Here is a 22,116-nt window from a genome sequence, read left to right on the forward strand (position 1 = left end):
TTTGATTTTTATAGGTACATAGATGTTTGTGTGCAATTAAATATAATATATGTCTAGATGCATATAAACATCTATAAATTAAAAAAAATTAAAATGACCTACAATTTGAAATGGAGCTTCAGGACGAACTATTCACCTTCAGTACGTAACCCTTCAGTTTATAAGGCCACTAATTTATGAGTTTCATAACAACTTTAACTCACCTTCCTAACTTGCATTTTTTTAACAAGTCCTGTGGCAAAATTTTCACAGAAAAAATAATTATCTTGGAATTTTTTTAGCTGGCTTGCAAAAAATTAGCACGTAATTCTTAATTTCTAGTCATATGAACTTTTTTTTTAACTCAAGGTTAACCCCCATTTCCATTACGGAGCAATGTTGCCTCCAATGCTACCGCCGACCGGGGTAGCAAAGTTCATTATCCCATATTACTGCTTTACAGTCGTTGTGTTAAGAGTTCATCAGTCCATGCCAGGATAGATAGAGTTCATGCTATTTACATTGAAAATGTAGAGTCTGGAATATCTCTATTTTTTTCACCATATAAAAATGGTGGAATTCACGCCTACGACATAAAGAGCTCGGGCTAAATCCGCTGCCATTGCTGATATGGACACGGACTAGGTTTGCAGTTTCCAATAAGCTCGGACAATCAGAGCAGAGATCGGGCTAACCCGTCGACGTGCCGCAAACAAAAAGCTTGCGCGGTATACACCGTCCGAACTCGGCGGCGTTTTGTCCCCTTTTGCTCAAGAATTCGGCTTCGATTTTTTTTTCTTTCTTTCGCATTTCGGAATCGGCACACATTGGATTCGAATGGCGAAGCGCTGAGCAAGATCTCGCGGTGCTAAGGCGGCCACCATGGCGGCGGGGGCGGGCGTCGCCGCCAATCCGCCACCATCCGCCCTCACAGTCACGTCGTCTTGGGCTGCGAAGCGCGCACGCGGGGCACGGCGCCGGCGTCACGTCCCGACGCGCTGCTGGACGGACCTGACGTACGGACTAGCAGGCGTCATCGCCGAGCACGCGCTCGCCCACGACGTTTCGGACTACATGAGCTTCCGGACCGTGTGCCGCGAGTGGCGGCGGGGCACCGAGGACGACGCCCTTCGACCGCACGGATGCCTGGACCGTCGCTTCCACCCGCGCCGGTGGATCATGCTCCGTGAGGCCGCGCCGCCGGCCCCGGCCGCCACCGCCGCCGCTTCCTGAACGTCTCCACCGGCCAGTGCGTCCAGACGGAGCTCCCGGAGCTCGACGGCCACCACCTGCTCGGCGCCACCACGGAGGGCCTCCTCGTCCTGCACGACGAGTCCACATACATGGTCCGCGTGCTGAACCCGATCACGCGGCAGGTGGCCGAGCTCCCGTCGTCATACCCGCTGCTGCCCCCGGAGACGCGAACAAAAATCTCCGAGGACGGGCTCGCTTACGGGTTCAAGGTCACCGGCCTCGGGCTCGCCGGCGACTCCACGGTCGCGCTCTGTGTGTTTGACCCGACGATGCTTGTCGTCGCCAGGCCTTGCGACGACCGCTGGACACTGGTTGACGGCGAGCAATGGTTCTACTCCGCCATGTCCTTCTCAGGCCGCTTCTACTGTGTCAACGCCAAGGCCGTCATGGCGTTGGAGACAGCCACGGCCAACCTGCCGCCACGGCTGGTGGTGGCTGCCGAGGTGACATTTCGGGTGTCTCTGGTGTGCAGGGACTCCGTGCACCTGGTGGAGAGCGACGGGAGGCTGCTGCTGCTCCGTCGCAAGCTGGCGACGCGGGTGGAGCTCTCCACCTACTTTTGGCTGAGGGAGTACAAGGTTTTTGCAGTGGATCTCGCCACGAGGAAAACGGTGGACGTCCCCGACCTCGGCGGGAGTGCTGTGTTCCTCGGCAAAACGCGCGCGCTGTCCGTCTCCCCACTCGTGTTCCCGTCGATCCAGGCAGACAGAATCTACCCGGCTGCCAACATGTGGGAGAAGATGGAGAAGGGAGTTGGCTCCTACAGTCTCCTCAACGGAAGGATTGAACGTTGCAGAGTTAGGATAATTGGTAGGTCTACGGATGATGATCTCGATGAAATTGATGGTGGCTGGACGCGGCCATGTGGTATTGATGACTACCTGTCCTGGTATGTTTCTGGTAAATGCAACGAGATTGAAGAAATCTAACCGGGACAAAATCTCGGTTAGAACTGAGCACATTTGCAATCAACTTGGTCAAATCATTTTCTTTGTTTATATGGTCGCTTTTTCGTCATTATTATGTCTGTGTTCTTTACGAGATTATCTGTGACATTACTGATTTCACACATGTTTGACGATCAATATTAAATCTGGATGCAAGTATAAAAAAAAATCTTGATGCTACGAAGACTAGTGCTGCACACGCAACTAGAGCTAGTAAAACATGTCCTGGATTTAAGATGCCTTTATCATGCATCTTTGCAGTTGCACTTGGCTTCTGATTTTTTGCAGCGCTTCGGCTGTAGTTGCAGGCCCAAGCAGCCAAGCTACAGCTAGCCGAACGGCTGCCCAAGTGCCCCTAAGCTTTGCCTTCTGGTGCGTGGCTGCAATTGTTAAGGATTGTCTTTGTAATACTCGAGTATTTGAGAGTCTATCTACACTTAAATTTTCTGGACCGTTGGATCAGATTTGGATTGCTCTGATCTACTCTCTCTCCCACCTATCTTTTTCCCGACGCCCCATCCCCAGCCCGACACCCAGTCTCATCCCGATGCCGGTCCTTGCCCCCACCGCCCTCTTCTCCCCATTCGACTCCAGCGGCGCCCCCCCCCCCCCCCCACCACCCCCCACTTCTCTCTCCGGCTCATTCTCTCGCGTCTTCTTCTTGAAGTCCGGTGGAGCTCCCTTGCCGCCACCGGTTCCCTCCCCGACTCTGGCGGCGCAACGTCGCCTCCATCGCCGCCTACCACCGCGGCCGACGCTAACTTGTCGGACTCATGCGCCCCCGCCTCTCCCGTCGCCCACCAGGGGTCTTCCACCACCCGGCTCCGATGGCGTCCTTTGTCGGTGTTTAAACCCGGCAACCTACCGAGGGGGGTGCCCGAGGTAGTGTTTTGGTTAGTGGAGCCCGTCAAGATCAGGAACTTGAAGGTAAACGTAGACACACGATTTAGACAGGTTCAGGCCACTAAATTGCGTAATATCCTACGCCCCGTGTGTTGGTTGGATTGAATTGCTTTGGAGGGGGTCCTTACCTCGCCTTATATTGCCGGGGTTAGGGTTACATGTCGGTTGGTTACAAGAATACTAGTCGGATATGACTAGAGGAGTTATATTCTTATTACAACGAGTACTTTTCTAATCCTCGACTAGTTCCTGTCTTTCCATGTAGACTACGCTGTCCTGCACCATGGTCTCCATGTCAGATGCGTCTCGGTGTCCAGCCCCATATTTAGGACTGTCCAAACCTTCTGGTGGATCCATAGATGGACGTACGACACCCTCACCGCCTTCACTTCCCCGTCGTCTCTCCTACCTCCACTGCCGGCCGACGAGCCGCCCCGGAACTCCCTCTAGGCCCGCGGACACAGGTAACCTCCAACCCCAACCCCGAAACCCAAATCCGAAAAGCTTGCCGGTGAGCCCTCCATTACTGGAGTAGAAGAAGTAAAGCAACGTGCCACTACTAGAGAAATGGCTTTTAGTACCGGTTTGTAATCTCCTTTAGTACCAATTTCACAACTGGTACTACTAGTTCGGTACTAAAGGGGGACCTTTAGTACCGGTTGAAATAACCTGTGCTAAAGGGGTATTAAAAATAATAAAAAAGAAATCGCCCCGCCGCCCTCCGCCCGCCGCCCCCTCCCTCCCGCGGCCGCCACCCCCGCCCGCCTGCCCGCTGCCGCTCCCGCCGCTCGCAGTTGCCGCCGCTGCCTCACCTCGCCCCGCCGCCGCTCCTCAGTGCCGGTGAGGGGCAAACGGAGGGGGGGAGGGGAGGGGAGGCAGAGGAGGTGAGGAAGTGTGGGTGCTGTGAGAGAGATAGAGGCGGGGGGACGGGATAAGACTGTCGTGCAGGTAGGCTCCGGGGGAGGATAAGATGGCGGACGAAAGTTATAGTACCGAGTGGGAACTACACCCGGTACTAATGTGCCTTAGGGCCTTTAGTACCCACCTCCACCTGGTACTAATGGGTGAACTTTAGTATCGGGTGGACTCCCACCCGGTACTAAAGGGGGTCACGAGGAGCTCCTCAGGAATTATCCGTTAGGCCCGGTACTAATGCTCACATTAGTACTGGCCTAAAATGCAACCGGTACTGAGCCTCGGACGAAGACTAAGTTTTCCTTGATTGGTCCAAAAATCGAGTGTGGAAGCTTCTCAAAACACTTGAGCATGATTTAGCTTTCCCTATTGCTAATGGCTGGCTGCAGCTATTTAGGCTGCTGCAGCTGCAGGCCTGCAGCACATCTCGCATCCATGTCTACACCCACCCATCTCCCCTGCTGAACTCATCTCGTACGCGTGCGTTCTCACCCTTCTCTTGTTCGCTTTCGTGCCATTCATTTGCTCCTATATATACACGTACGGGGGCTCAACTTCTGGCATCCTCTTCGGCTCTTGCTCCATCCCGTCGGCATCGTCTGTTCACAGCTCCAGCCTCCAGAAAACCAACCTTGCATTGCTTCTTAGCCGGCGGGGACGAGTCGAGGAAGCCGGGAGAGACAGCGTAATGGAGGCAAGAGTGGCGCCGGAGACCGTGAAGAAGCCAACTGCAGCGATCAGCAAGACGCTGCCGTCGTGGGCGGCGTTGGAGACGGCGATGCTGCCGCTGGGCATGATTCTGGTGCAGGTGTTCACGATGGTGACGCTGCTCATCTGCAAGCTGGCCCTCAACGCCGGCATGCGCCCCTTCGTCTTCCTCGTCTATCGCAACCTCATAGCCGCGGCCGCCATCGCGCCGCTTGCCCTCATCTTCGAAAGGTGCGCACGTACACGTACTAAAGCCTACAGCTACACGCCCACTTTCTTGTACTGTACGTTGCTTCGATACTTTTGTTTCTGTATATATGCCTGGTGATTTTTTGTTCAAGTTTGTACTAGTTACTATCATTTTCACTGTGGGTGATCAATGTTTTCGTGGTTAACCTTACCACCAGCAAGGCATAACTAGTGCAAGAACAAGAAAAGTTTTGTAGTCCAATTTCAGAATCTGCAACCAATATGTATCAATGCTATTGCTAACTCGGTTATCAGAAGAAAAAACTCATTTTATAAGAACAAGCTAATTTGCTTATGAAGGTTTCAAAACTTTCCTAGGACTCATCAATCGTGGAAAGAATGATCTGGATAATTCTTCTTATGTTTCTTTCTTCATCTCACCCTCTGCTATCTTCCTAACACCCGTGAAATGTAAGATCTAGAAAGCATAACTTCAGGTCAATGAAAAAAATTACTTTTAATTTTTTAGCCATTATTCATCCCAGCATCTAATAGCACACATGGTATTGCAATTTGGTTAGATGGTAGTAGTTATTGTGACTGTGAGATAAGAAACTTTTTGGCAATTGAAAATTCGCAATGATCTTTCTCTATTCTTCTGTCGTTTTCTCTATGAGCAAGACATCACAGTCATCATAGGCCGGTGACGAACAAGAACCAGGGTGCAATGGATACCGTGATATGCTTACATCAGAGTAGATTGCTACTGTAAAAAGGTTCATTTGCATTTCTGTACTAGTGTACTACTGAAGTACTGCATCGATCCAGTAGTTACTATTGTTCTTGCATGCACAGTTGGCCGATGTCAACAACAATTTGATCTGAGGTTGTCTGATCCTCAATCCAAGGGACAGCAACTGATACTACCTGCTGACTCGCAAATGTAATTCATTTGCAACTTGCTGCAAACCTCCAGACTGTTCACTTCTCCAATTGCCTGCTGATTCGACGAGATGGGAAAAACTCAGCCATTTTGTCAGCATTTTTGTCTTTTCAGAGTAAGCTAGTATGGCTCACTAACAACTCCCTGAAGAAATACAATAGATGGCTCATTGCCAACCTGGGACTGCCTAGCAGTATTAGGAGGTTAGAGGTAGAAGAAGAAATGGTCATCAGCAAAGTGTCTCTAAAAAAAGAAGAGATGGTGCTGTAAATGTATCTCTGTCAAAGTGTCATCAGCATCTCATTTCACGGCTGTAGAAACGCCCTTCTCGCGTGCTGGAGGGGGCCATGAGATCACCTCTGTTGACTGACTGCACCTCTGCTTACACAATGCAAAACGACAGCCAATCATTCCGTAACCCTGTTTGGGCCGTAACACATGCTGAATTAATAACACTCAAAGAGGCTAGTGCAGCTACTCCAATGGTATGACAACTGACAAGTTCAATACATTGACCTGCTAATCTCCTCCTAAGTTGGTGATGTCCCTACTGATTTGACCCTGAATTACCAAAGTTCCTTACCTAAATATCGATATCTACTTTCTTTCTCAAAATAATGAATTATTGTTATTGTTCTTATATATAATTTACAATGACTTTATGTTGAAGAACGGTTGGAATTATGTTCCTATAATTTTCTTCAAAATCCTGAACTCCGCTTTCTTAGGCACAAGAGTGGCTTCTTTTCTCCAAAATTATGTTTAAAAATTGATACATGCCATCCATACATATTTGCCAATAATATCATGTCGTTTACAATCCTCTTGAAGTATAAATCATCTCATCATAAATTGCGGAGTTTATTATTGCCATTGTTTTCCAGGGAAATGTGGAAAAAGGTTAGCTTGGTTATATGGGGTTGGATTTCCATAAATGCTGCACTCGGGTGAGCACTTTCTCACTATCTTAACCTCTTATTCAGTCATACTTTGTCATTGAGCAAATACTAGACGTGCTGCTCAACATTTTGGGTTTCTATAATTTTTTTAATTTGAAATGAAATCAAATTTGCATTAAAAATTGGAAAAGCAAAAATAAAAATGAAAATTAGAGAGATAGGGAGGCTATCTGTGAGGAGGACGCCTCATCATCACTAACAATTTATTATACTGTTGTAAGTATAGAGAACAATCTATCAGACAGTTTATATTGTTGAAATATGCACTCTAGCTAGACCTTTATTAACACAAAGGAAAAAACACTGAATGTTGAAATCTGTACACTAGCCCTTTATGACAAAAAGAAATGTCTCGTGTAGAATCGTCCTGGCAATGGGATTGTACTACCACGGCCTGCGTGCCACCAGCGCCGCGTACTCAGTCAACTTCCTCAACCTAATCCCCATCATCACCTTCATCATCGCCATCATGCTCCGGTATTTGATCTAAGCTTGAAACCGCAGACACTGTAATTCACACAGAAACGGCTGTGATTGTTATATTTGCACGAGCGATTTGTTCCAGGGCGGAGAAGCTGATGCTCACGAAGCGGCCTGGCAAGATGAAGCTCTTGGGCACATTGTTGTGCGTCTGCGGGGCCATGGTCGTTAGCCTGTTCAAAGGCCGACGGCTGCACCTCTGGGCTACTCGCCTACTGAGATCCCAGGCGGCGGCAACAAGCCCCACTGGCCTTCACCACGGCATGGTCGCCGGTACACTGTTCTTGTGCGGAAGCTGTCTGAGCTACGCTTTATGGTTCATCGTGCAGGTGCTCGTTATTCGGCTCATTCTGAAGAAATGTTTTATGTGGAGTCCATGAATATGGTGACTTAGTAGGGGTGGGTGTGTCCACCCCCCCCCCCCCCCCCCCCCCAACCCACCCACCCACCCCACCACCTCCCAAAAAATAAAGTTTCACTTAAAAATTTAACCCTTAAACTATTGCTCAAATCCCCGCCTAACAAGGTAAAATTTGAATTTCTACTTGCACCACTTAATGTCGATGTGCATGTCATGACTTACAGGCTAGGCTTGCGAAGGTGTTCCCATCGAAGTACTTGGTGACGACACTGACGTGCCTGCTGGGAAGCCTGCAATGCTTTGTGGTCGGCATCTCCCTCGGCCACAGCAGAGCTGAATGGAGGATCAAGTGGGACCTGCAGCTTCTGACCGTCGTCTACTCGGTGATTAGCCAGAACCCCCGTACCCACTGCTGATCCGTTCTCCCTAATCCTGTGGTGTTTCATGCCACCAGGGGGTGTTCAACACGGGCGTCACGTACGTGATCATCTGTTGGGTGATCAGCCGCCGGGGACCCATGTACCCCTCGATGTTCAGCCCGCTGCTGCTGATCATAACCACCGCGATGGACTCGCTGCTGCTTGGCACCAGCATCTACTTGGGGAGGTGAGCTATACCTCATGGTGATCTGGGCCTGCATGTGAAGCCCAGCACTTTGTTAGCCTATCTAAGCTTTTTCTTAAGAGGAGTAGCGTTAGTGTGTAATCTCTATAGTCTAAGCATACAGGAGTATGGCAACTGAGTATGACTTGATAATGTTATGTGCAGCGTGCTAGGGACAATGCTCATCATTGGAGGCCTGTACGCGTTCTTGTGGGGTAAAGGGAAGGAGCTGCAGCTCACTGCCGCCGCCGCCGCGGTGGCGCAGAAGCAGGACGGTAGCGAGGAGGAGGCGCGGGAGCAGGTTGGCGATGCCATGGCCTAAGCCTTGGTAGCAAGCAAAGCATGGTGGGATTGCAGTCTTGCAGACCGATCGCACCACGATGAATGTATTGATCACAGTAGTTGTCGATGGTGAACACAAAACAGTAGGGAATATTTTATACTGTAGGGTTCTCCTTTTCAACGAAGCTGCAAACGAGTACCGGCAAGTGCCTGATTCTCTGGGGACAGGCTGGGAATAGTAGGGTTCTGGGACTCGATTGGCTATAAATAGCAATCACGATAAAGACATAAAGCCATATTCACTGCTCTGCTTCCACTTCCCATGCCCGGCTATGGTAGTTCTCGACAAGCCTGGAGACGACCGTTGGACGGCGGTCGATGAAGGCGACGACGACATTTACCATATTCATATTCGCGCAGCCACGTCGTTCTCAGGCCGCTTCTGTTAGAATATCTCTTATGTAATCAATTCAAACACTTTGTCATCCTTAGTTGATTCGGGTACTTATTGATAGCTTAGAGATAAATCTTGTGTAAACAGTATCCGAGTCACATACGATAACAAGATCATGTATGTATCTTGAGCAGTTGCTTCTATATAAACACGTACCCGTGGTGAGCCAAGATAGGCAACCATGTTTCCTCTTTTCTTACATGGTAATCAGAGCATCATCTTCCATAAACATCCAAACCACACACCATAGCCGTGGCGTCAGCTTCATCTATTGCGCTGGCGCCGGCCCTTGGGGTTGTCTCCGAGAAATTGACTTGTGGCAACTACCTGCTATGGAAAGCTCAATTTCTTCCTACAATTCGAGGAGGTCAACTCATGGGGATCCTAGATGGATCTATCCCTGAGCCACCCAAAACTTTGGAGGTGGCTACGGCGGACAAGACGAAGGAGATTGTCCACAACCCCGACTATGATTTGTGGGTTGCAAAAGATCAATAAGTTTTGAGCTATCTGCTGAATTCTCTTACAAAGGAGGCGCTAGCTTTAGTAGCGACGGCAACCACCTCGGCAGAAGCATGGGAGGCGCTTGAAGCTATGTTCTTGGTGCACTCCAAGGCGAGGATCTCGAATCTACACATGATGCTCTCTACAACTAAGAAGGGCAATATGACCTCGTCGCAATACCACACCAAGATGTGTGCTTTCAAATATGAGTTAGCTGCGGTTGGCAAGATAATATATGATGATGAGATGGCTCACTTTATCCTCAACGGCTTTGATTTTGAGTATAATCCATTCGTATCATCGATGCTTGGTCGTGTTGGATCTGTTTCCTTGAGTGAATTGTACTCTCAGCTCCTAGCCTATGATATGCACCTGGAGATGTATCACCATGAAGGAGGACGGTACCAGTCATCTACTAATTTGGCTGGGAGAGGGTGCGGTCGCGGGCGTGGTACCGGTTGTGGCCGAGGCAGGAGCAATGGAGGCCATGGTGGAAATCAAAACCACGGCAATTTTGGTCCAAACAGTGCACCCAAGCAAGGAAGCCGCAACACCAAGATTGTATGTCAGATCTGCAAGAAGGGAGAACATGAAGCATCAAGGTGTTGGTACAGATATGATGAAGATGTAAAGCAGCAGCAAGATTATAAGACAGCAGGGGCAACTACCACTGGTTATGGCTACAACATAAATTGGTATGTTGACAGTGGAGCTTCTGATCATGTCACTGGTACACTTGAGAAGAAGATGATCCATGACAAATACAATAGACGAGATCAAGTTCATGCTGCAAACAGCTTAGGTATGAGAATTAGTAACATTGGTCATACAACTTTATATACCCCTAGTAAAAATCTACATCTTAGAAATATTCTTCATGTTCCTACTGCCAATAAAAGTCTCGTTTCTATCCACAAACTTGCTAAAGATAATGATGCCTTTCTAGAATTTCACCCCAATTTCTTTTTCATTAAGGATCAGGAAACGAAGAAAATTCTGCATCAAGGTAGATGTCATGGTGGTCTTTACCCCTTAGAGCCACGACTGTCTTTTGGAGGTCGCAACAAGCAAGTTCTTGGAGTTAGCAAGCCGTCCACATCTAGATGGCATAGTAGACTTGGTCATCCAGCTTTTCCTATTGTAGAGAAAATTCTTAGTTCAAATAATTCTCCTCGTGATAGCAATAAAAATTCAGATGCCATATGTGATTCTTGTCAATTGGCCAAGAGCCATCAATTGCCTTACCCTATTTCGAGCAGCACCTCCAAATTCCCTCTTGACTTGATTTTTCCAGACGTCTAGGGCCAACGCCCATGTCTGCAGGGCGTCATACATATTATATTAGCTTCATCGATGACTTTAGCAAATATACTTAATATATCTCATTAAGAAAAAATCTGATGTCTTTCAAGTCTTTCAGGACTTCCAACAACTAGTTGAGAGGAAATTTGATCGAAACATTAAAGCCATGCAATCAGATTGGGGCGGAGAATATGAAAAATTAAACTCTTTTTTCCAACGCATTGGTATTTCTCATCAAGTCTCTTGTCCCCATACGCATCAACAAAATGGTGTTGCCAAAAGAAAGCATCGTCATATAGTTGAAGTTGATCTTGCGCTCCTTGCTAATGCATCTATGCTCTTGAAATATTAGGATCATGCCTTCTTAACCTCCATTTACCTCATAAATCTTCTTCCTAGCAAGGTTCTCAACTTTCAAACACCTCATGAGCGTCTCCTTCAAGAGAGGCTATCCTACACATCCCCTCGAACCTTTGGCTGTGCTTGTTGGCCCAATCTTCGTCCATACAATCAACACAAATTAGCTATCGGTTCCATAAGATGTGTTTTCCTAGGATATAGCTTCATGCACAAGGGGTTCAAATGCCTCGATGTGTTGTCTGATCGCATATACATCTCTAGGGATGTGGTTTTCGACGAGGATGTTTTTACTTTTGTCCAGCTTCATCCCAATGCTGGGGCTCAGCTTCACAAAGAAATTGTGCTTCTTCCTAGCCATCTTTTGAATCCGAGGGTTTAAGTTGTATTACTAATGCTACTAATGTCTCTAGTGATATGGTTGATCATGAGCAGGACACAGGTGCAGAAAATTCGGCGCAAAAAAGTGAAGAAACAGTACCTTCCGCAATCCTGGGTGCTGTTTTCGAGGTTGGTACGCCGCTGCCAACAACCTCAGACGCCCCGCACTCCCATGCAGATTCACATGCGGGTGCGGGCGCAGAATTTTGGGTGGATTTGCCTAATCCGCCTCCGTCCAGTGGTCGCACGACGCGTGGGGGAGCCATGTCCGAGTCCACGCCGGACCGCGCCGCAGCGTCGGTGTCCGCCAGTCCCGAGTCGCCACGTGCTGGCTCGCAATTCAGCCCGGCCCGGATTTCACCTGCGCCTATCTCCGCATCTCTCCCACTGAGTCCGAAAGCGCCATGTAGCGGGGGCGCGCCTTCCGTGCCGCAGACCGAGTTGGGAGCCCCTGGATCTTTTATGATTTCTGCATCGGCCAGCTAGTCTGAGTTTTCTCCGCCACAACGACGCACATGATCACAACACGGTATTGTGAAGCCCAAAACTTTAACTGATGGAACAGTTATATGGCTAAACTTCTGTGCTACTGGTGAACCAGAAAATTTGCAAGAAGCATTAGCAGATCCCAAGTGGAAAAAGGCGATGCAAGAGGAGTACTCGGCGTTAATGAGAAATCAAACTTGGCATCTTGTTGAAGAAAAGAAAGGAAGCAATCTGATCGATTGTAAGTGGGTTTGCAAGATTAAAAGGAAGGTAGATGGAACAATTGATAGATATAAAGCACGATTGGTAGCAAAAGGCTTCAAACTACGCTATGGGATTGATTACGAGGACACATTTAGTCCGGTTGTAAAAATTGCTACAGTTCGACTTGTCATGTCCATTGTCGTGGCTAGGAATTGGTGTATAAGACAATTGGATGTTCAGAATGCGTTTCTCCATAGTGTTCTGGAAGAGGAGGTCTATATGAAGCAGCCTTCAGGTTTTGAATGTGCTCATGGCTCACGCATGGTGTGTAAGCTTGATAAAGCTATATATGGTTTGAAGCAAGCGCCGAGGGCCTAGTATTCTAGACTAAGTTCTAAGTTGATTAATCTCGGCTTTCAGGCGTCAAAGTCAGATACTTCTTTATTTATTTATCAAAAGTCTGGAGTCATTATTTATATGCTTATTTATGTGAATGACATTATTGTTACTAGCTCTTCTAATGAAGCTATGGTAGCATTATTACTTGATTTGAAGAAGGATTTTGCGTTGAAAGATCTTGGTGACTTGCACTATTTTCTGGGAATAGAGGTCACACAAGATGGTCACGGTTTGCTATTGTCTCAAGAAAAATATGCACAAGAGATCTTGACAAGGGTTGGTATGATGAACTGCAAGTTGGCGCCTACGCCATTATCAACTTCAAAGAAGCTTTCAAGCTATGAAGGAAGTGTGCTAGGCGCTGAAGCTAGCACACGCTATAGGAGTATAGTTGGAGCTTTGCAGTATCTCATGCTTACTAGACCTGATATGGCCTTCTCAGTTAATAAGGTATGTCAATTTTTGCATGCACCTACTAGTGTTCACTGGACAGCTGTTAAAAGAATTCTCAGGTATGTTCGTAACACTATGGATGTTGGATTGAATATTGAAAAGTCTACTTCATTGGCCTTGAGTGCTTTTTTTGATGCGGATTGGGCTGGTCGTGTTGATGATAGAAAGTCTACCGGTGGTTTTGCAATATTTTTGGGATCGAATCTCATATCTTGAAGTGCTAGAAAACAGGATATTGTTTTAAGGTCAAGTACAAAGGTAGAATACAAGTCCATGGCTAATGCCACGGGTGAATTAATATGGATGGAGTCTTTGCTCGGTGAGCTTGGTGTCAGATTGCCACAACCTCCTATTTTATGGTGTGATAATCTGGGGGCTACCTACTTATTTGCAAATCTGGTATTTCATGCTAGAACAAAGCATATAGAAATCGACTTTTATTTTGTGAGAGAACAAGTAATGAAGAAGCAGCTGCAGGTCAAATTCATCTCTACTCATGATCAGATTGCGGATGGATTCACTAAAACCTTGCCGGTTGGAAAGCTTCAAGAATTCAAGAGCAATATAAACTCAAACGTAAAAGGAGTTTAGATTGAGGGCGAATGTTAGAATATCTCTTGTGTAATAAATTCAAACACTTTGCCATCCTTAGTTGATTCGAGTACTTAGAGATAGCTTAGAGATAAATCTTGTGTAAATAGTATCTGAGTCACATACGATGACAAGATCATGTATATCTCTTGAGTAGTTGCTCCTATATAAAAACGTACTCGTGGTGAGCTAAGATAGGCAACCACGTTTCCTCTTTTCTTACAGCTTCTACTGCGCCACCGACCGCAACGTGATGGCGCTCGTGGCTACGACGATGACCAACCAGCCGCCGCGGCTGGAGACCGTCACTAAGGTAGTGAAGCGGCAAGCCTCCGCGCTGTGGCGGGAGCTCACACTAGTGGAAAATGCGGCTTTAGTCCCAGTTGGATAGGGCCAAAGATCCCGAAAATCCAACCGGGACTAAGTTTTCGAGACAAAAGGGGGGTCCTTTAGTCCTGGATCAACCCAACTTGATGAAGAAGGCAAAAGATAGAGTCCGGCTAAGGCTCCTCACATGTTGTAATCTAGCTAGATCCCATCTATAATAACCAACTAGGGGACTTGCCATGTAACCCTACCCCTCGAAGTATATAAGGGGAGGTAGGGGTACCCCTAGGAGGACGAACCAATCCATCGTGACTCATCCCACCATCCAATCTCAGGGCACAATACAAAACATCCCAAAACAGGACATAGGGTATTACGCTACACTAGCGGCCTGAACCTATATAAATCTCTGTGTCTTTTTCCTTGTGTTACCATCAGTTCATGGTCTTATAATTCTCTCTGCCTATAAATCAACCATTTGAGTACTCCTAGGTGAACTGCCAGGCTAGAAATCCGACAGTACCTGCCTCGGTTAAGCAAAGACCATGTAAACCTTAGCTCCAAGGAGACATTAAAGAAGCTGTTATTTGTTTTTTCAAACAAAAGAAATCATTCATGTTTACCCTCATCCTCTTATTGAAGTTTTGACATCACGCTAAACCTTTTGATATTTGATTTTCCCATCTATACCATGCGCCACGCCGCCACCCAACAACCCTCCAATTTTGCACGCAATTAAAATTTATGACATTCTCTCCATTTTTAAATATACGGTATCGTTCGCTTTTTCTCCAACTTTAATCAATAATATCTATTTAATGAATTTTTCATCAAAAAACATCTATTTAATGAATTGGTTAAATAAAGTAAAATAAGTACTATTATATCTACGTCAAAAAGATATTTTGGATTCAACCTGTAAGAAAGACGTATAATTAAATTAATAAAAAATAAGTAAAATCGTATATTTAATTTAAGAACGGAGTTAGTACTAGGTGAACTTGGGAAACTGAAGAGAAGTTGATATGCTAATGATAGTATGCCGTAGCCTGTAGTGGGTAGCAACTAGCACCTCCGTATCGTTCAACAGTCACCATCATCCACCCTCCATCTTTCCCACCCGTTTTCTCCCCCACACCACGACCCATCTCGGTCCCTCCTCCCGCGCTGCTCACTCCCCACCGACACTCCCCTCCGCCACCATGGACCGCGCCCCGTCCGTCTCCGACGAGGACGACGACCTCGAGACGCTCGTCCCCCAGAACCACACCAAGCCGCCCTCCCCGTCCTCCCGCTCCCGCTCGCCGCCCTCCTCCTTCGGCGTCGCCGCGCTCCCCTCCTCCTCCTCCTCCTCCTCCGCCTCCCTCGGCCGCGCCCTCTGGTCCCGCCGCTACCTCGTCCTCATCGTCTCCCTCCCGCTCCTCTCCCTCGCCCTCTTCCTCTCCCTCGGCGGCGCCTCCTCCCTCCGCCTGCCCGCCTCCATCCGCCTCCCCTCCGCCGCGCCCGCCGCCGACCCCGCCGCATCCCGCATGCGCGAGGCCGAGCTGCGCGCGCTCTACCTCCTCCGCTCCCAGCGCTCCGGACTCCTCAGCCTCTTCAACCGCACCGCCGCCGGCGCCACCAACGGCTCCGCCTCCGCCGCCGTCTCGCTCTCCGATCTCCAGGCTGCGCTCGAGAGCCAGATCAAGATCAACCGCGAGATCCAGGTGGCGCTCCTCTCCGCGCACCGCTCCGGGGCCGGCAATGCGACGGAGGACGGCCTGGATCTCGATCTCCCTGCCACCGGGTGCAGGAGGAGGGAATTGCCAGCAGGCCGGCGGACGATCGAGTGGAACCCCAAGAAGGACCGGTTCCTCTTCGCCATCTGCCTCTCCGGGCAAATGTCCAACCACTTGATTTGCTTGGAGAAGCACATGTTCATGGCGGCGATCCTCGGGCGGATCTTGGTGGTGCCCAGCCAGAAGGTGGATTACCAGTACGATCGGGTGCTTGATATCCACCACATTAATGATTGCATCGGGAGGAAGGTTGTGATCACCTACGAGGAGTTTGTGGACAAGAGGAAGAAAGTGAGCATTGATCAGTTCATATGCTATGCGGCCTCGCCTCCATGTTTCCTTGATGAGGACCATATTAAGAAGTTGAAGGGATTGGGGATTTCTCTGGGCAAGATTGAGGCAGCTTGGGCAGAGGATGCGAAGCTCAAGGAGCCAAAGAAGAGATACGTGGGGGATATTACGCCAAAGTTCTCGACGGATGCTGAGGTCCTTGCCATTGGTGACATGTTCTATGCTGATATTGAGGATGAGTGGGTGAATCAGCCTGGTGGTCCGTTGGCTCACAAGTGCAAGACTTTGATCCAGCCAAGCAGGCTCATAATGCTCACTGCTCAGCGTTTTGTCCAGACTTTCTTGGGGGGAAACTATATTGCTTTGCATTTTCGAAGACATGGATTCCTTAAGTTCTGGTGAGATATCCTTCTCGTTCCATCTTGTAATCTGTAAAACATTATCTATTTATCATATTTTATATTTGGTAGGCATTGGTAGTAGCTGGTTTATCCTTACATCTTAGGAACTCTAGGTTAGCCAATAACATTTCCTCTTTTAGTTATTCCATGATTGCTCTTGCCTTGGACAGTGCAATTTTTGCCTCCTTGAATAACTCGCATACAAAACCATGCACTTGTTTAGGCAAATAGTGATTGGAGTTGGTTCTAGATGCTTCATTTGGATCTAGGAAAAAATTTATACTGCAAGTCAATGCCTGCTTCACTTGAATCTAGGCAACATTTTTTACTGCTAGAATGGATGGAGTTGAATTCATTGACTGGGACCATTTTGTGTTTTCTTGATGATGCTGATTAATGAAGTCATAAGCTCTCAATGATAAATTAAGCATAGTTTTGTATTTATCCTTTGTGGTGTTGAGTGATTGACTGATGGTATCTGCTCTAGCATTGGCTATTGTATTGAAGTACTGTCCTTGTTAGTCTTGTAAGTTGACCTTTTCGCATGGATGATTCTACTCACTGCAGCAGTTGTTGAGCACTCGGAGGACAATTTTCTTACATCAATATTGGTTCACTGATAAAGTTGGAAACTTGGGATTATTCATGTTGCCATGATAGCTGACTAGTATCACATTTTGGCGCTTGCAAAATTTGACCTGTCATGCTGCCCTGCAATTTTTTTTTTAACAAAAAGAAGAAGAAAAGAAGCTGCTATGTTGTGATTGAGCATTGTCTTGCTGCTTAGGTTGTGCCTGATTACAGAGCAGTGCTGTACTAAAAAAAGTAACAATGTTCAAGCCCTCGCTAACATGATAGAAGCATATATTAGTCACTTTAGCTTGTCAATAGTGAACAAAGCTCACAAGCAGCTGTGGCTTGGGTTGAAAATTGTCTCTTGTGGCTTGACTGAAAAGGATGACTCTTTAACTTCACTGGCCAATTTTGGACTTGATGCTGTCTTGGTCTCATTCTTTAACATTACTTGATGGTAACTTTTGTCTTTTGCTTTCTTAAGGTGATCAACAACAAGATAAATTTCTATAGCAGTTTAAGTAAAACACAATATTCATGAATTGCCGGACATATCACAATGTTTAAATTTCTTGTTTTCAACATTTTTATTTGGCACCAGAAAGTCACCTTTGCAAGTTTTTAAGGCCATTCACTTACTGATTACTGAATTGAGCCATCTTCTTTGGGTCATAGTTTCATCATGTCTTAACTAAACGAGACAAGCAAAGGCTGAGACAGACTTAGTTCAGTTCTTCTTTATGAAATTTTAAACTATTTCTTATTTCTAGTTTTGTTGGATGTATTGCAATAGAGTTGAGCACTGCTGTGACTTTTTTCATCCGTTGGTTGATATACAGACCTATGATCTATGCCTTAGATTTCTCATCTGTTACATTATGTGCAGTTGCTTTAGGTGACATAGAGTTAGATGCTTTAAGTTCTGTGCTATACTTAGCCTGTTCTTTATGTTTACAGCTGTATGAAACTAGTGTCTAGTAGATGTTCAGTTGGTTGGACAGTCAATCAGCAGATACTGTGGGCAAATTGTGTAGCATTGTTTATGCTTGACACTTCTTCTTTTTTGCTATACCATTATTGTAAATAAACTTTATGCTTGACAGATTGAGGTTCTTAAGGTCAAAGAACCTACCCTTTGTATTAAGGCATACTATGTAAGGATAATGTGGTCTGTGCTTGTTTTTTAGTTTCATCCTGCAGAAAGTGTCATCGTGAGACAGTAACTGACATATCTTGATCATCCTGCAGTAATGTGAAGAAAGAGAGCTGCTTCTTCCCCATCCCTCAGGCAGCAGAGTGCATTCTGCGAATAGTTGAGAAGGCTAATGCCCCAGTGATATATTTATCTACTGATGCTGCCGATAGCGAGACAAATCTTCTCCAATCCTTGGTTGTATTCAACGACAGGCAAGTCCCCCTCGTGAAAAGGCCAGAGCACCACAGTTCTGAGAAATGGGATGCCTTGCTGTACAGAAATCACATGGGCGGAGATAATCAGGTATGCATATGAGCTGAGCTCCCATCTGAATTTTTTTTTTATTCTGTTGGTTCTGATATTGCGGGTGGCAGTTTTGCTGAAAACCGATCTTTTTTGTAATGCTTACTCAGGTCGAGGCGATGCTAGACAAGACGATCTGTGCACTATCGAACGTGTTCATCGGATCGTCAGGCTCAACCTTCACGGAGGACATCATCCGGCTACGGAGGGGCTGGGGCTCGGCGTCCCACTGCGACGAGTACCTCTGCCGGGGCGAGCTGCCCAACTACATAGCAGAGCAAGACTGAGAAAGCAAACGTCCTAGGAACATCCGTAGCTGCAATTTTTCCCCCGTCATGTCGATATGTTGTGTAAATTGGCGGCGTGTACATCTAGTGTGTGGTTCGTGATAGAGAGGCGGCGTCCATTGATTTGTTCGGTGCTACATTGTTCTTACTTACACGGCTAGGTAATACGAAGAGCAAAATATCATTGGAGTATTGAAGCTTATGTAGCACCAGATTCGTAGCAAAATGCACACATGATGAGTTCGTCCAGCGAGCAAGGCCCTCCTAAGTGAAACGTGTGGGCTTTACTCCCGACCTTGGAACAACGCAGAGCCCACCCAGCAGCAGCACCACTACGCAGACTTCTTGCAGGGCCTAAACACTCCAACGATTCTAGAGAGAAAAGATGAGCAGCGATGTTGCAGCGGTTGGCACGGCAGGGCGGCAGGCAGCGTTCAACGGTCAGAGCTGGCGTGCGGCGCTGGCATCGGTCGTAGCACGATGCTATCCGGGATCAGATTGATTATATCCAAAACTTACCGTTCCGTGATCAGTATCTACGGAACATCCATAAACAAATGCGATACTCAGATACGTGAGAACCGGGCGTTGATCAGTTGATAGATGGCTCCCCGGTTCTGACTGTGGAAGCCAAAGGACCTTTCTCTTTCGAAAGTCCGTGCGTTTACTCTGGCCAAAACGACATGGATGTGACGCGTGGCGCCATCTGGTTGGATTGCAATCTTTTCTCATCTGTTCCTTTTGTTTTGCGGGTTTGAAATGCAGAAGCATCTTTCGAAAGTCGTTGCACGCTTGGAGCATGACAAGTGCTGCATGCTGACTTAGACGGCAGCTGAGCAGGGCGACCAGACCAGGCCAGGCCAGTAAGTTGTGGCCGTCCAGGGTTATCATATGGAGCGTGCGTCATGCATTGCTAATGGATCGATGTGTGTAGCAATCTGCAATCAGGTTATCGACGCGTATAAAACAATGCGATGTTCGTGTTCTTCGAAGAAGATAGCATTTGTATAGGTGATCGCTCTTGAGACGCATGGACCTCGTACGTATAATATACTTTTATGGTCAAGTAGCATTAACTAGGGCGGGAGCTATCGTGCCGGCGATGGCGTACTTTTTTATTTATTTATTTATTTTAGGGCGTACTTTTTTTGAGAGAGAGAGGGGGGGGGGCGTACTTTTTTATTGCGTTTGGTTCTCTCGTTTCGAAAAGAAAAGGAAAAAAAATGCAGAATAGCGTGCGTCAGTGCCACCGTTCGCCGGCCCACATACGCACGGCCGCTAGGCCCGGCCTTCCTCGATCAAACCCCGTCTCGCGTCTCGCCCGGCCCAGCCTGCAACGCAGCTTAGCTGATCGAGGAATGTGGCGGTTCAACGGTCAGAGCTGGCGTGCGGTGCCTGCGGCGAGCGGCTGCCGTTTCAATTCTTTCTGGCCGCAGCAGCAGACATCACCTCAGAGATGCACCGTTCAGTGATCAGTAGCCGATGGAACACATCCCTAACCAAATGCCACGCACGAGCAGCGGGAGAACGGGCCGTTGATCGGTTGACAGAGGTGACCGGTGACCCTCACTCTTTCTGACAGTGGGTACCGGAAGGATTACCAGCGCGACCTCCTTTTTGGAGTGATACGTTTGTTCCGGACAAACTGAAACGAGCCGAGTGTGATGGCCGACGGGTACCCAGAGCCATCATCGGGCCTATTAATAAGCTGAAGCTGAAAAAGCTGAAATGGCTGATTTGTTGTGAGAGGAAAATAATGTTTGGTGGCTGATAAGCCAGCTGAATAATCTGAAGCGAACAGGCCGATCATCGGGTTCAACTGAAGCCGGAGCTCGTCTCGCCCATTTCTCGATCGCACAGTGTAGTGCTACCTTCCCGGAAGCTTTCCTTTCTTTCCTTTTCTTGTTTTTGAAGGAAATGGTTGGAGCATCTTAGACTCTTTGTTGTTGCACACTCGGGAGTCAGCGTTCAGCAGTGCGCGCGTTCAAAGCGCGACAAGTACGCCTAACTCCCCCGTTGTGACTTGCCGGCGACTGAGCTCCCTCGCGCGCGCGTGCCTGCAGCGGCCGGCGCGAACCGTCCAGTTGGGCTTCGCCAGCCATCATACGTACCGTGTGATCCGGCCTCTGATGCCAACGGCGCCAATGCTTGGCTTCGTCAGCCATCGTACGCGAGCGATCACCATACATGCCAAATTGCCAACACACTAGCTGTCATTTAAACTGTGAAGCAATACCGTGACAGTAACTCGACAGCAAGCTAGCTTCTCAAATACTGATGTTGGTCAAGTTACCGCACAGCGTAGTCACCGCGCGCTGGCGGCGGCTCCGTCGATCGTCGGTGGCGGTCGACGCACCGGTGATGACCGACGAGAAGAAAACAAACTCAGTCAGGTCCCGTTTGGAGACACAACTTAGTTACTGTCCTATCGAATGTCATATAGAATGTTTTAGTAATTAAATAGGAGTATTAAATATAAGTTAATTACAAAATCAATTGCATAGATGAAGACTAATTCGCGAGACGAATTTATTAAACCTAATTAGTCTATGATATGACCATGTGATGCTACAATAAATATGTGTTAATCATAAATTAATTAGACTTAATAGATTATCTCGTGAATTAATCACGACTTATACAATTAGTTTTATAATTAGTTCACATTTAATCTTTCTAATTGGTATCCAATATCCGATGTGATCCGACTAAAAATTAGTCAAGATCCCCTCGGTGTCGGCAAGCACCAAGACGTGTGCTGCATTGCATCATCACTGGATGGATGAGCAAGACGGGCCACAGTTTCCAAGGGTATGGCACGGATCGGCCCGTACCGCCACTGACTGATTCATCATCACAAGCGCCCTTGCTTCCGTCGTCCCGTACGTGGTCCATCCGCCGGCCGGCAATCTCTGTGCGCAGCCACTGCAAGCACAGCAGCAGCGTACCGTGACATGTGTTCCGCCGCGTGGCATGTCGGAGCTGACAGGCCGCCCGCCTCTCGGGCACTAGCTCTCGCCGTCCCGATCGCGCTCGTGTGCCGTGGCGGCGAGCGGCGAGGCTGAGAGGCGATCCTTGCTACTAGACGCTATCTCCTTGGCTTTCCTCAGGCGCTTGGCCTTTTCCTCGCGGCGGAATCAAATCTGAATCGAAGCGGACGTGCCGATCCCACCACCAATCAGTCCGGCCGGGGGCGACGGCGATCTGGCGCGGCCCCGCGCCCCATGTGCGGGCTCTCGTCTGCTTCCCCGGCCGGACCCCGGCTCCCTCCCAACCCCACCGACAGCACACCACTCCACGTCTCGAC

At 47.9% G+C, this 22,116-nt stretch overlaps 3 protein-coding genes and 1 non-coding gene across 4 annotated transcripts; all 4 read left to right on the forward strand.

The window, feature by feature from the left end:
* Nucleotides 1–795: 795 nt before the first annotated feature.
* Nucleotides 796–2,162, forward strand: LOC140221955 (uncharacterized). The gene has a single exon (XM_072291918.1). It carries the CDS (start codon nt 1,323–1,325, stop codon nt 2,160–2,162), a length of 840 nt encoding a protein of 279 aa, XP_072148019.1. The 5' UTR covers nt 796–1,322.
* A 2,219-nt stretch (nt 2,163–4,381) lies between these two features.
* On the forward strand, nt 4,382–8,951 carry LOC117846311 (WAT1-related protein At5g07050). The gene is made up of 7 exons (XM_034727456.2): nt 4,382–4,937; nt 6,723–6,785; nt 7,158–7,274; nt 7,363–7,606; nt 7,863–8,021; nt 8,093–8,244; nt 8,407–8,951. Exons 1-7 carry the CDS (start codon nt 4,687–4,689, stop codon nt 8,561–8,563), a joined length of 1,143 nt encoding a protein of 380 aa, XP_034583347.1. The 5' UTR covers nt 4,382–4,686; the 3' UTR covers nt 8,564–8,951.
* Nucleotides 8,952–9,709: 758 nt separating this feature from the next.
* LOC117846717 (small nucleolar RNA Z247) lies at nt 9,710–9,847 on the forward strand. Its single transcript, XR_004638446.1, has one exon. It is a non-coding gene; the product is annotated as a small nucleolar RNA Z247 (small nucleolar RNA).
* A 5,256-nt stretch (nt 9,848–15,103) lies between these two features.
* On the forward strand, nt 15,104–19,006 carry LOC117846489 (O-fucosyltransferase 5). Its single transcript, XM_034727678.2, has 3 exons — nt 15,104–16,448; nt 18,273–18,522; nt 18,633–19,006. The coding sequence occupies exons 1-3, from the start codon at nt 15,184–15,186 to the stop codon at nt 18,807–18,809; spliced, it is 1,692 nt and encodes a 563-aa protein (XP_034583569.1). The 5' UTR covers nt 15,104–15,183; the 3' UTR covers nt 18,810–19,006.
* Nucleotides 19,007–22,116: the final 3,110 nt, after the last annotated feature.

The sequence above is a fragment of the Setaria viridis genome, chromosome 2 (genome assembly GCF_005286985.2).
Source record: "Setaria viridis chromosome 2, Setaria_viridis_v4.0, whole genome shotgun sequence".
Taxonomy (NCBI): domain Eukaryota; kingdom Viridiplantae; phylum Streptophyta; class Magnoliopsida; order Poales; family Poaceae; genus Setaria; species Setaria viridis.

Coding starts and splice junctions, on each gene's coding strand:
- LOC140221955 (XM_072291918.1), top strand. CDS start 1,323: ATGGTCCGCGTGCTGAACCCGATCACGCGGCAGGTGGCCGAGCTCCCG.
- LOC117846311 (XM_034727456.2), top strand. CDS start 4,687: ATGGAGGCAAGAGTGGCGCCGGAGACCGTGAAGAAGCCAACTGCAGCG. Junction 7,275..7,362: donor ATCATCGCCATCATGCTCCG/GTATTTGATCTA, acceptor GATTTGTTCCAG/GGCGGAGAAGCTGATGCTCA. Junction 8,022..8,092: donor TTCTGACCGTCGTCTACTCG/GTGATTAGCCAG, acceptor TCATGCCACCAG/GGGGTGTTCAACACGGGCGT.
- LOC117846489 (XM_034727678.2), top strand. CDS start 15,184: ATGGACCGCGCCCCGTCCGTCTCCGACGAGGACGACGACCTCGAGACG. Junction 16,449..18,272: donor CATGGATTCCTTAAGTTCTG/GTGAGATATCCT, acceptor ATCATCCTGCAG/TAATGTGAAGAAAGAGAGCT. Junction 18,523..18,632: donor ACATGGGCGGAGATAATCAG/GTATGCATATGA, acceptor ATGCTTACTCAG/GTCGAGGCGATGCTAGACAA.